The sequence below is a fragment of the Anguilla rostrata genome, chromosome 6, assembly GCF_018555375.3.
Source record: "Anguilla rostrata isolate EN2019 chromosome 6, ASM1855537v3, whole genome shotgun sequence".
Taxonomy (NCBI): Eukaryota; Metazoa; Chordata; class Actinopteri; order Anguilliformes; family Anguillidae; genus Anguilla; species Anguilla rostrata.
This window is the reverse complement of record NC_057938.1, coordinates 6,836,425-6,848,875: the sequence shown is the minus strand read 5'-3', so window position 1 is coordinate 6,848,875 and position 12,451 is coordinate 6,836,425. Positions and strand designations below refer to the sequence as shown.

Below are 12,451 nucleotides of genomic sequence, written 5' to 3'. Positions count from 1 at the left end.
TCCATTAGTTAGTCATTGGTTTGTGGTTTTGGGGTGAGGAAGACTGAGTATTTTCTTTACCTCAGCAGACTTCAGCTCCAGCTGCTTCTCAAACAGGGTCTTGGTCTCCTCCATCTTCAGCAGGTAGGTGCTCAGTTCATCCCTACATGACATCAAAGCTGCCTCCAGGTCCCGGACCTAATAAAAAGTGCAACACCACAACTCTGTCTAAGCCTTTCATCATTCTACTATTCATCTGATTCACATATCAACCCTGGAAGGGCAAATAAAAATGAAATATTTCAATATTTAATATTTCATGTATTTTTCATCTTCGGTTCACACAACTGGGTGTTTGAAAAACTCAGTCAAGGAGGTCCTTTGACCATGAGCACACAGGCCTCTCCTGCAACTCCAAACTTTTTTCACAATCATGAAAACGAACTTCACAAAAACCCATCAGCTACAGTTTGGAATCAAGACACAGTACAATAATCTCAAGACATAGCAAGATAGGAGTAACGTTAACAGTATCTGTTAAGGTTACACTCCCTTGTTCAGCAGTTGGCACTATTCAATCGAGGGAAACCCTGTTGCATGGAACATCCTACTGACTGAAACCCTTCTTCTTTTGGGGCGGTGATATGGCTGATAATGTGTGGCACTCAGTGGTTGCACTACAGACCAAGGGGGGACATCACAGCACCAAGTATGTGCATCAGCTGGACACGCCCCCCAGACACCCATAATGGTTTTAATTAGTTTTGACATTTGTGCACTTTCGTTTCCTCCCACTATCTTCCGTTCTCAGGCTGATGCAACTAAAAATACTGCATCCTTGGAAATGATTTCTTGTTCAGCCTTCTTTGAAAAAAAATGTTATTTTTAATTATGTTCCTGTAAAAGAATTCAAGAAGAACATGTTCAAAAATGCGTGTCTCGCAGTGTTTTTTACATTTGATAAAGCAATCTTTGTATCTTCGGGACCACACGGAAATATTTTTTATAAAAGACTCCCAGAAGGCACAGCTGTGCATGCAAGGAATCTTGTTCCAAATCAAATTAAGAAGATCAATAAAAATAGCATTATTTTGCCTGAAAACTTGTTACGACACAATGATATGTTTTAACCATTCAATGAAAACACATCACATGATTAACAATGGTAACGTTTGGGCATATATAAAATTAAAGGATTTAATTGAATAAGTTCAAATATATTGCTCTGAATCTGATGTAACCACATAATGAATGAGCATTTAATTGATAAAATGGATCAATCTGGTAAAATAATATGAATTCTAATTCAACATCTATGAAAGACAACCCAGGATAGCAGAGCATAAGGGACCTTTCTCACACTTAACCAATGGAAACATTTTCTATGGAATGAAAAAGTGATCAAATCTGCAAATAAGTGAATCCGTGTTTCATTCCCGCAATCCTCAACCAAAACAAACAGGGTTTCTCCAGCAACCGCTGGCCTTCTGGACCCAAAAACTCAATATGACTCAAACTCCTCCCATTAACACAGGGTATAAACAGGCTAAACAAATGACCAAAACCCAAAACAAGTTCAGCTAACACAAAATGTTCTCACAATGTTACCAGAATGTTTTGTCAATGTTCGAACATTGCCACTGCAAGGCGGCAACATTGTGAGAATGTTTTGTGTTAGCTGGGTTATTTGTCCCCCCCCCAATTACATAATCTTCAGCGCTGAAGCTTTCTCTCTGTGAACCCAAGAAGCTCTTAAGGCTACCGATTTGTAACAGCCAATGAGGACGGAGAAGAGCCGAGTCGGGAGGCGGAGTCAGCGCAGGCCAGTGGACACCATCGCCGCAGTGGGGCTGAGACACACGTACCATGGCTGCCGAGTCCGCTGCCTGCTCTTTCAAACTCCTCACCGTCCCCTCGCTCTGGGCGGCACTCAGCTCCTTCTCCTACGCACGACAACACGGGGACATCGTTAAAGAACAATGCGGGGCAGGAACGCATAAAACTAATCAACCGAAAGCATAAACAAAAGGATTAATATCGATGTGACACCGAGGGCATTGGGTGCGGCCGTGAATAGGTGGCATAGTTTACGGGTGTGGATGCAAAGACGTGTCATTGTATGGAGAGTGGATCGGCGGAACGGTTAGCGTATACAGGGCGTGGCCCTGTACATGTGCCTGAACGAGAAGTCACATGACATTCCACTTACAGAGAAACCATCTCAGTTCACTTTTATTGAATTCAAATTGGCCCGGGGGCCCAGGCGTTACATGCAAACAGAATTCACCCTTAAGCAAGTTACTATGGGAACTAAGCCCTATCTCGCTATGTGAAAAGGTATTGAGCTCTCTGAGTCTGTGGAAATGTACTGAGTGCTATGAGTATGTGGAAATGTGCCATGCTTTTGGGAAAACCAGCCTGGGTGGAGCACATTCATATGGGTGGACCACACTCATACAGGTGGAGTACACTCATACAGGTGGAGCTGACCTGTTTGACCTGGGCCAGGGAGGCCTGCAGCTGCTCACACTTCTGCTGGGCCTCCTTCCTCTCTTTCTGTGAGAGAGACACCCTCTTCTCCAGCTCCTGCACCTGCGCTTTCTTCTGATCCAGAGACTGCTGCAACTGAGTCACACATACAAACACACATACAAACAGATAAATACCAATTTAGATATGCATATAAACACATACATACAAACACACATGCAAACTCAGATATGCATATACACACATAAATACTAACATACAAAATCACAGAAACAAACGTATTACAACACCAGAGACATGAAACATAGAATCACAGACATAGAGGTGAGGTATACAGTCACACATACACCCAAAAAAACATCACGAAGCTGGTAAGGCCACAGACACAGAGACAGACAGACAGACAGACAGACAGACAGACAGACAGACAGACACACACACACAGCCGAGACAGACAGATACACACATGCGCTCACACAAGAGCCATAAAGGGGCCATGACCCCTCTCCAGACCAGTAAAACTGAAACCACTGACTCCAAACAGAAATTTCACTCAACATCCCCAAACTCGCCTTACAATTCCAAAATGAAGGTTCACGATAAATGTACAGGCCAGTGAACCAGGAAAATCTCCTCACCAGCTCCATTTGTTCCTGGAGCTGCTTGCACTTCTCAGCATACGCTTTCTTGGACTTCTCCAGGGCCTGCTGGAAGTCCTTCTGCTTCCTGCTGAAGAGGGCCTCAGTGTGCTGGAGGCTGCTGGTCTTATCCTGAGAAAAACACACACCGAGGGCTGACTGAGCACCATTCACAGTCACACTGAGCTGCTAATGGAGCAGCACCATTCACAATCACTTATACATTGCTCTAAATGTATTTAAAAAAAAAAAAAAAAAAAACTGTATTCAATGCTTGGCATAATTCCCCTGGATCTGTTCAGTGGCTGTGTGTGAACGGAAGCCAGGGCGCATGCGTCTGAATGTGTGCGTATGTGAGAGAGTGTGCATGTGTGCGTGCATGCATGCGTTACCAGCAGGATCTGCTCCAGCTCGCAGTTCTTCACTGCGGCCGCTGAATAAGCCGAGGCTTTCTCCTGCAGCTGCTTCTCCAGGGCACCCACCCGGGCAGTCTTCTTTCTCAGCTGCAGTGACAAAAACCACCCACCAGGGGGAGACAAACAGTAAGAGATGCAAACTGGCACACATTCATAACCCAGTGAAGCATGATACATAACCCAGAGAACAGAAATCTAAGAGGACCCTTTATCTGTGCCAGATGCTTTCACGACACCATAAAACAACAATCAGAAAGAAAAGTTAAGTGAACCGTGTAACTAACTAGAGGGGAGGAGAGGTAACTCTTAAGGTTCTAGAACAGTGGTGCCCAATCATGCGCCACGGAGGGCCAGGAGTGTGCAGGTTTTCATTCCAGCCAATCACTACGCTTGCCGATTTCACTAATTAGTTCCCTCCTCTCTGGCTTTAAATGGCTCTATGGGCTTAAATAGTGAAATCAGCAGGTGTACTGATTTGCTAGACTCAAAACTTGAGCACTCTCGACCCTCCACGGTACATGACTGCACACCACTGCTCTAGAACTTACAGCGGATCACATTAACCTCCCTGTGAGATGCATATGTCAATTCCATAAGATGCTACAAAACCAAAAACAACACTATGAAATTAGCTTAGAGTTCTAATTTAAAGTAAGTTAGTAAGTTAAGAGAAATTCCGATTCGGTGACCTGTGCCTCACCCCGGCCTTTAACTCCTACCTCCCTCTCCAGGCGCGTCTCCCCCCGCCCTGCCCGTTACCCCTACCTCCCTCTCCGTGCGCGAGGCCTCCCCGGCCTTCTCCAGCAGCTCGCTGTGGATGTGCTGGAAGTGGCTGGCCCTCTGGGACATGCTGCTCTGCAGCGCGGCCAGCTCCTCCCGGGCCCGGCTCAGCTGCTCCTGCAGGCCCGACGCCAGGCCGGCCTGCCGGCTCCGCTCCTGCTCCAGGGCCTGCAGCGCGGGCAGCAGCTGGGCGTAGCGCTCGCCTGGAGCCGCGAGCGAGCGGGCGGGCGGGAGGGAGGGTGAGAGAGAGAGCGAGAGAGCAGCAGACAAGCAGAGTGAGAGAGAGGGAAAGAGAGAGAGAGACAGAGACACTCAGGGGCAGGGTTCGAACAGCAGGGAGCGACTACCACTGTGGTTTAAACCAACTGCGCGTTCAGTCATTCAAACGACTGAAACGGAAGCGCTGCGTGGGTCTAGGAGTGACAGGTGCTCACGAGTAAGCAGGGTACACTAATGCTGAAACCACACTATACGCGGCAACGGCCGCTTGTCACCGCGCCGCCTCCCCACAGTCGGCTGTTTGTGGGCGTGTCACATATTTTTGACAGACAGTTGTGTTCGTTAAATGTTGACCGGGTTTAATATCGTGTTTCATATTCATTGTCCTGTCGGAATAAAAATCATTTTGCAGTAACCTAGATCTGAAAGATGTTAGTCAGCTGCCTAGCTAGGCTGTTTAATGTCTACAACCAACAACAAAAACATTGTCTGACTAATTAGCCAGATAATTCCTTCAAAGTTGTACCTGGTTAGCTAGCTAGGTGGCTGGTAGAAACGAACAACTAGCAACTAATACATTAGGAAGATTTTTTTGTTTGTTATTACTCACTCTAGCCTGACATTAGTTAGCCTAGCTAGGCAGCTTATTAACATTTTTCAGCGCTAGGTTACTGAAAAATTATTTTATTCAGACTGGACAGTGATATTAGCTAATGGCGATAACTACATTGCAGAGCCACCGACAATTTCAGAGACTTTCCTCCACGCTATTTCCTCTTATCAGTGAGATTTTATTAAGTCGGGAAACCCGATGTGGAAATTACGAGTTAGGTCCTCCATTGTGGAACGATAGAATGTGGAACTAAAATTAGAAAAAAATAGGGACAATTTACTTGACGGATCATTATATCACATCAGATTGGTTACCGCGACGCGGCGAGGGGGTCAAAGTTGAATTTTTGCCAACTCCACTGCGGCCTCGCCGCGTCGCCGGCAATCCCAAAATGCCTTGCGGGGGCTGGCCGCCACCCCTCATTCAAAATGAATGGAGGCAGCTCCGCCGCGCGGCGGGGCCGCGTATAGTGTGGTTTCAGCATAAGGCTGAACAACAACCCTTGAGAAAGAAACAGCTTCTAGAAAGTTAATAAACTAGGCAATTTAATAAAGGCTTTGTTATCAATTTTTTTTCACTTGGAGACAGAGTGCCTTAACCTTTTTCCTTGGTACCGCACTTTTAAAGTTTATTGACCTTCCAGAGTCGGTTTCTTTCTCAAGGACTGTTGTTCTGTGTTTTCAGTCATTTTGTTCTTTCCCATGCCTGTTGTTGTGACCTTTGCTTTGTCTCCATATTTATGTATTCATTCTCCAGACCCCCTGTGAAAAAGCCTCTTCATTGAATTTTAAACCCTAAATCAATACTTTTCCATGTCCTAACAGCCTGTCACTCATCAATAGCTGAATAATTGTTTTCCTACTTCACAGTCCAGGGAGACAGTATTTCTTCAGTCTGCACCACTCATTTTTACAACAACACTCACATCATAATAGATTTTTTGCTGTGTGGCGCTGAACATTGATTATGACTTCAGATTTCATAATGGCAGGGTTAAAAAAAAACTCATAAGACAATCTTAGTACCCTGATGGTGTACTGCTTTTCAGAAAAGTACATTGCTTAACTTTTGTAGGGTTACTTCAGGAAAGTCATCAAATGCAGACAATGCTGAAAACCCATGCAGTACAGTTACATCTCAGGAATGAGCATGTTTGGACATTTTAACTAAAGAGCTGAGACAGAACTCTCTGGGAGTGTTAAACGAAGGGGGTTTGGCACACACCTGGCTTGGCGTTGCGGAAGTCGCTGTATCCTGACAGCGACACCTGGGGGAGGATGCAGGGCTGCACACACAGAACCCCCCCGCCCTGAAACAAGGGGACAGCCCTTCACTCACAGCACACGCCTTCCGCCCCAAAATCTCAGCCAATGAACCTTCATTCTGATCGAGCAGGAAACAGCGTCGCGGTCCAAATCCGGCTTATGATTGGCTAGAATATTAATCACCTCAGCTAGGTCCACTGACAGGACACCGCAGAGAGGCTGGTGTGCACCAGATGAAACGTGTGGATGTACTGTAATGAAAAGCCTTACGAAAGAGCTCACTGTGGGAGCAGAATCACTAAGAGCAGGAAGAGAAGAGCCTGGCAGGAGATGTGAGATCCAGCTGGGAAGGTGTGAATTAGGAGCTGGGACATGGCAGACACAATGCAGTGTCTATGTGTGTGTGTGTGTGTGTGTGTCTGTATGCGTGTGCATGAGCATGGGTTTACATACTGTATGTTTGTGTGCACTGGTGTATGTATATGAAAGTGTGTGGGTAGATGGTTGATTAATGTATTGTATTAAAAGCAGTGCCTTTTCTCCCTGAATAACTGTTATGAGGTACTCGCATATGTTTAATTAATAGAGAAATCATTGTGGTCTTAAAGAATGAAAATGCATATGCGTATGTTTGTTTGTGTGTGTGTGTGTGTGTGTGTGTGTGCGTACATGAGTGCGTGAAAGAGGCACGGACAGCCTCCATCCAGTACACACCTCTCGGAGGTGGAGCACGTTGAGGATGGCCTCCAGGCTGGCCAGCTCCGCCCGGGTCTGCTCCCCCTCTCGCAGGCAGAGGGCCAGCCTCTGCTCCTGGGAGGTGGAGAAGGAGCGCAGGTCTGCGTTCTCCCTCTTCAGCGCCTCCGCCGCCGCCCTGCTGTCCGCCAGCTCCTGCTGCAGTCGGGAGGCCTCGGCCGAGGAGCTCTCCGCGAGCGAGCGGAGGTCCGTGTTCTCCGTGCTCAGCGCCTGCGTCTTGCAGGAGTCCTCCTTCAGCTGCCTGCAGGCCGGACAGAGGCTGGTTATTAGCACTGTTGCTTTGCTAATACCAGCCGCACTGACACCAGCAGCTTGATTATTAGCATTGTTGTATTGCTAATACCAGCCACACTGGTACCTGTAGCTTGGCTATTAGCACTGTTGCACTGCTAATACCAGCTGCATTGGTACCTGTAGCTCAGCTATTAGCATTGCTAACCAATGAACCAATCTTGACAATGCTACAATAAATCTAAATCTAAGTCTATAGTTGAGTATTTCTTTATACTGTACTACTTACATTACATTCATTTAACAGACTTCAAAACAGACTTACAGTGAAAGAGCACAAATACACGCACCAGCTGGATTCTTAAAATACATTTAGAACAGGGCTACTCAACTCCAGGTCCAGCGGGCCACAGCGTCTGCTGGTATTAGCTGCAGCCAGGCACTACACCACCTGATTTCACCAAGTCCATGAAGTTTATTAGTTAAATCAGGTGGTGTAGTACATGGTAGGAGCAAATACCTGCAGACACTGCGGCCCACAGGACCAGGCGTTGACTAGCCCTGGTTGAGAATAAACCACACACCACATAGACTCTTCCAGATGTGAAAAATCCAGGTTGAATAAGTAAAAATCCTTCCTAGTATTTTCTTCCAACCACCTGGATTTGCTAATTGGTGCATTTAGCAACTAATTACAATTAATTAGTGAAATGAGCTGGCTGAGTTCATGGGTGGGAGAAACAAAGGGCAGGATTTTTACTTTTGGACCCGTGGACCTCCCAGGTCTGCCCTGTGCCATTCTCCGGGCGAGGACGGGACAGCATCTCACCGGATGATCCGGGCCATTTCGGCCCGCTCCCGCTCCAGTTTAGAGCACCTGCTCTCCAGCTCCTCCCTCTCCCGGTCACACTCAATCAGGCTCTCCTTCAGCTTCATCTCATTCTCCAGAACCTGTGAAGAAGAATGAAATCTGTCAAGAACACTTAGATCACTGGTTTCCAATCCTGGTCTTGGACATCCACCATCCTTCAGCTTTTCACTCCAACCCTAACAAAGACTCTTTGCCTTGGTCATTTTTTCAGAAATGTTTCCTTTGTACTCCTTAAAGGCCGCCGTCAGCTTCTCAGCGTTCCGGAGCGCTTCGTTCCTCTGCTGCTCCATTCTGTCAGAGGGAAGAGGACCGTGAGGACAGCACAAACACACACCCCTGCACTCCAGAGATTCACATTCTTTTTACATGTTAAACAAAAGAATTTAAAAAATAAGAATACGAGAGTTGTTGAAACTAAGAGCAGGCATCACCTTTTCCCTTGACTGATTCTATGCGCTAGATCAGCCTGGACGGTCTTGAGCTCCTGTTTCAGCTTGGTCACCATTCTGCTGTTCATGAGCACACAGTGCTGCCTCTCCTCCAGCTTCTGCTCAGAGTCCCTGAAGAAAAAGGCAACAAAGACGTCAGACCGAGCTAGCTCACCCGCCTCAGGACAAACCACCTCAGAACAGAAAAACTCCAAGCAGGGGTCATTCAAAACACATACACTCAGAGAGGAAGTCTGGTGGCTGTTGCATTGTTTTCGTTAACATCAAAAAGACCTTCTTCACCTCAGTGCTGTGGTGCGGGATTCCACCTCAGCCTCCAGGCCCTGAATATGCTCCTTCATCAATGACAGGCTGGGGGGCTTTGAATCAGCTGTGGTGCCCATGACCTGGATCTCAAACACAGCAACCAAGTGAATCCCTGACGGCAAATATATATCTAACAGCCAGTCTCTCTGTCAACTAATGATGCATTCATTTCACAAGGGTCATCGCAGAGAGCACTTTGTTTCTCTAATCTATTAAATATTATAATAAATGGAAACATACATTATTGTTATTCCTTCAGACATTTTGCACTGCATAATTTATGACTGACTTAATTTTAAATTTGACACCCGTAACACTTTCTTGCTATAAGACTGAAATACAGATACAGGACTGGTTATATCTGTGTATTTTCCCTGACACATTTTACGAAACGTGAATGAAATCGTAACATCACGCGAGACTCAACATAGACAGAAATATATTATTACTCTATTTCTGATGAGGAATTGGTAGAGGTCGTGTTTTCCTTCTTTTTCACACACACCTTGGCATGGGAGCCGGCAAGCCGAAACTGGACTTCCTCTAGTTCATCAGCCAGCTTCTGGTTCTCCAGAACCAGACAGGAGTTCTCCTCCCTGATGCTCCCAAGCGTCTTCCTAAGCTGAGAGTTCTCAATCTCTGTGACTGATGGTGGCTAATGAGACGGCAAACGGAAGACATTATGGACACAGTGTACTTGCTTTTTATGAAGACATACTATCATTCATTCCCTTTGACACTCAAAAGGTCCACAGTGTCGCCACCATAACAACATCTCTGGAAACTAGGATGGTTGCCTCAACATTTGTGTGATTAGGCCAGGGCTACCCAACCTTGCTCCTGGAAATCTACCGTCCTGTAGGTTTTCACTCCAAACCCAATAAAACACACCTCTCATTCAGCTGCTAGAGATTTCTTCGAGCAGCTCAATAGAATCAGGTGTCAAATTCAGGTTGAAATGAAAACCTACATCAGGGATCAGCAACTCACGGTCCTCGAGGGCCAAGAACTGCTGGTTTCCCACCCTCCCTTTGCTTGGGAGTCAGGTGTGAAGACAGTCTGGCCAATCAAGAAAAGAAAACCAGGGCTGGATTTGGATTTGAGGGCCAGAGTTGATGATCCCTGACCTACATGATGGTAGATCTCCAGCAACAGGGTTGCGCAGCCCTGAACAAGGCCCAACATGAATCCACAACCTTAGGCTCTCAAACGTCTTAATGAAAATCTTACTCTATAAAACTGACAAGAGGCTGTGTTCTCGTTGCCCCAACTGTCATATAAGCTTGTTCATGTGCATAAGGACTGCAGAGGATGATTCCATACCCTGTAGTCAGCATGAGGCACATTGCCGGTGGCTATCCGAAGAGAGGTTTCTGGGAGAATGGGGCTAATTGGAGGTGCCTGTGTGAAATCGGGTCGACGCAGGTCTTCAAGTGTCAATCCACCTGGTTGAACACACCCAGGACTGTGGTCCGAGTGTTCGCTGCTGCTGCCACTGGTAGACACGCACCATTAAACGAATAATTAGCGTAAATTAGCTGTTTTCATATAGGTCATTAAATTGATATCAACAGTTCAAGGATACTGCAATTAACATTTCAAACTGGTGATGCACAAAGCTGACCCGAGAGAGCTACTGAGGAACACGCTGCGAACTGAGAAAAACGTACCTTAGCTGTTCCCCCAAAGACTGCAAACTGATCTCCGTTTGTCTTAACTGATTTCTTAAACTGACCACATCTTTTACAAGATCTTCTTCGCTCCTGTGGAACATTGATGACTATCACGTTTGGTCACTCCAGTCCTATCAAGGGGAAATATTCATCACGTGCTTTATAGTCACTTAGCCCACGTTATCACCAAAACTTTTTATTTCCATGTGAAATATTCGAAATTGCCATGTGAATGAACTAAGTTACGTTAAGAAGTAACTAGATATTGCAACAGAGAACTAGCAATAGAGTATGACAACTGAAGCTAGTTAGCTAACGCTACTTTACACGAATATTAGCTATACTCTATTAGCTAAGTAGCTATTTGAAAATAAGACACAAAATAAGCAAGCTAGCACAGTCCACTAACTTCATGTAACAATAACATTCGTTCGGGAAAGTTACATTGCAGCCAACAAAAGCTAGCAGACTGTTAGCAGTCAGTAACGCTTGCAAGCTTGGCAGCTAACGTTAGCCAAGTTACCAAGATAAATACTAAACTAGCTAGCTAGTAGTTACTGCAAAGCGAATCGGTGTATAATTATCCACTTTTTTTGAAAGACAGCATCGCGCTAAGTTTTCAGATCGTCGCCCATCTGTAATGGGTGTGAGTTAGTAGTTACCGAACTTGGAGTAAGTTTAATCCATTTCTAAATTTTCTGAAGTTTTTATTTATTCACATCTGCCGCTGCAAATTTGTAAAAACCCTTCCTTGTTGTGTTGACATCCAAACAGAACGTCGGCTTAGTGTCGCGTTTTGTAATTGGATGAAATGAAAAACGGTTAGAAAAATGATTGGTGTTCAACAGGTCATGAACTACATCAGCCGCGAATGGTGGCGCTTTTCTGAAACCCATATCATTTGTTCAAGACCTAGGTAAATAGAAACATTTCATTTCCAATCGATCGATTAAAAGTGATACTGGACAACGCTCGGTGAAAAAAAAACCACTTTACAAATGTATGAACTTTATCCGAGCAAGGGCTTTATGGGTCTCGTTAATCTCGTTAGTGTCATTCATTTTTGCTGCTCAGTGCTCAACAAGAAAGTAATCTTTCTTGTAATTGTGATCACCGACCCATCTGCTTTTGCTTTAAAAGTCCATAAAACAATAGCCACGCCGAAATCAGGTGAGAGAGATATATTCTAGTGGTAAAATACCACTTTACTAGTTATACATGTCAGGTGCTAGCTAGGACCCCCCTTTGTCTCCAGAACAATTAGAATTGTTTATTGAATGGATTCAACAAGGTTTTGGAAACATTCTTTTGGGTTTTTTTTTTTAAATTCATGCTCACTAAATAGCATTGCACAGAGCAGATTTTCTGGCCACTAAACAAACCTCCCGGTCCATTTCATCGCAAAGGTGCTTTGTTGGATCTGGGGAATGTGCAGGCCATTTGAGTAAACTGAATTAAATCAAGTGCACACAGTAGCCTCACCCTCCTCTTAAACTGCTGTAGACCATCCGCTTCAAGGTTCAAAGATGCCATTCTGCACACCACTGTAAACACCTGTTATTTGAGCATTTGTGGCCTTCCTGTTAGCTTGATCTTGTGATTGAGTGCACCCATTCTCCTCTGACCTCTCGTTAACAAGATGTCTTCACCCACAGAACTGCTACTCACTGGATGTTTGTTGTTTATCACACCATTCTCTGTAAACTCTAGAGATTGTAGTGCATGAAAAAATCCAGGAGGGTAGCCGTTTCTGAGATACTGGAACCAC

At 45.3% G+C, this 12,451-nt stretch overlaps 1 protein-coding gene across 4 annotated transcripts in view; it reads right to left on the bottom strand.

Annotated features, from left to right (window-relative positions):
* ccdc18 (coiled-coil domain containing 18) overlaps positions 1 to 11,489 on the bottom strand; it is a 30,326-nt gene extending 18,837 nt beyond the window's left edge. For 2 of the 4 annotated variants that reach the window (XM_064341808.1, XM_064341810.1), the window contains exons 1-16: positions 11,346 to 11,489; positions 10,681 to 10,814; positions 10,334 to 10,505; positions 9,516 to 9,665; positions 8,987 to 9,096; positions 8,687 to 8,815; positions 8,450 to 8,546; positions 8,214 to 8,335; positions 7,115 to 7,394; positions 6,360 to 6,444; positions 4,289 to 4,506; positions 3,500 to 3,610; positions 3,108 to 3,239; positions 2,470 to 2,604; positions 1,845 to 1,922; positions 61 to 177 (exon numbers count right to left, since the gene is read on the bottom strand). In XM_064341808.1, the coding sequence (XP_064197878.1) occupies positions 61 to 177; positions 1,845 to 1,922; positions 2,470 to 2,604; positions 3,108 to 3,239; positions 3,500 to 3,610; positions 4,289 to 4,506; positions 6,360 to 6,444; positions 7,115 to 7,394; positions 8,214 to 8,335; positions 8,450 to 8,546; positions 8,687 to 8,815; positions 8,987 to 9,096; positions 9,516 to 9,665; positions 10,334 to 10,505; positions 10,681 to 10,784 (2,040 nt within the window). In that variant the 5' untranslated portion in view covers positions 10,785 to 10,814; positions 11,346 to 11,489. Of the gene's footprint in view, positions 1 to 60; positions 178 to 1,844; positions 1,923 to 2,469; positions 2,605 to 3,107; positions 3,240 to 3,499; positions 3,611 to 4,288; positions 4,507 to 6,359; positions 6,445 to 7,114; positions 7,395 to 8,213; positions 8,336 to 8,449; positions 8,547 to 8,686; positions 8,816 to 8,986; positions 9,097 to 9,515; positions 9,666 to 10,333; positions 10,506 to 10,680; positions 11,317 to 11,345 lie in introns of those variants that run through there. The other 2 variants (XM_064341811.1, XM_064341809.1) reach the window with 2 other exon arrangements.
* Positions 11,490 to 12,451: the final 962 nt, after the last annotated feature.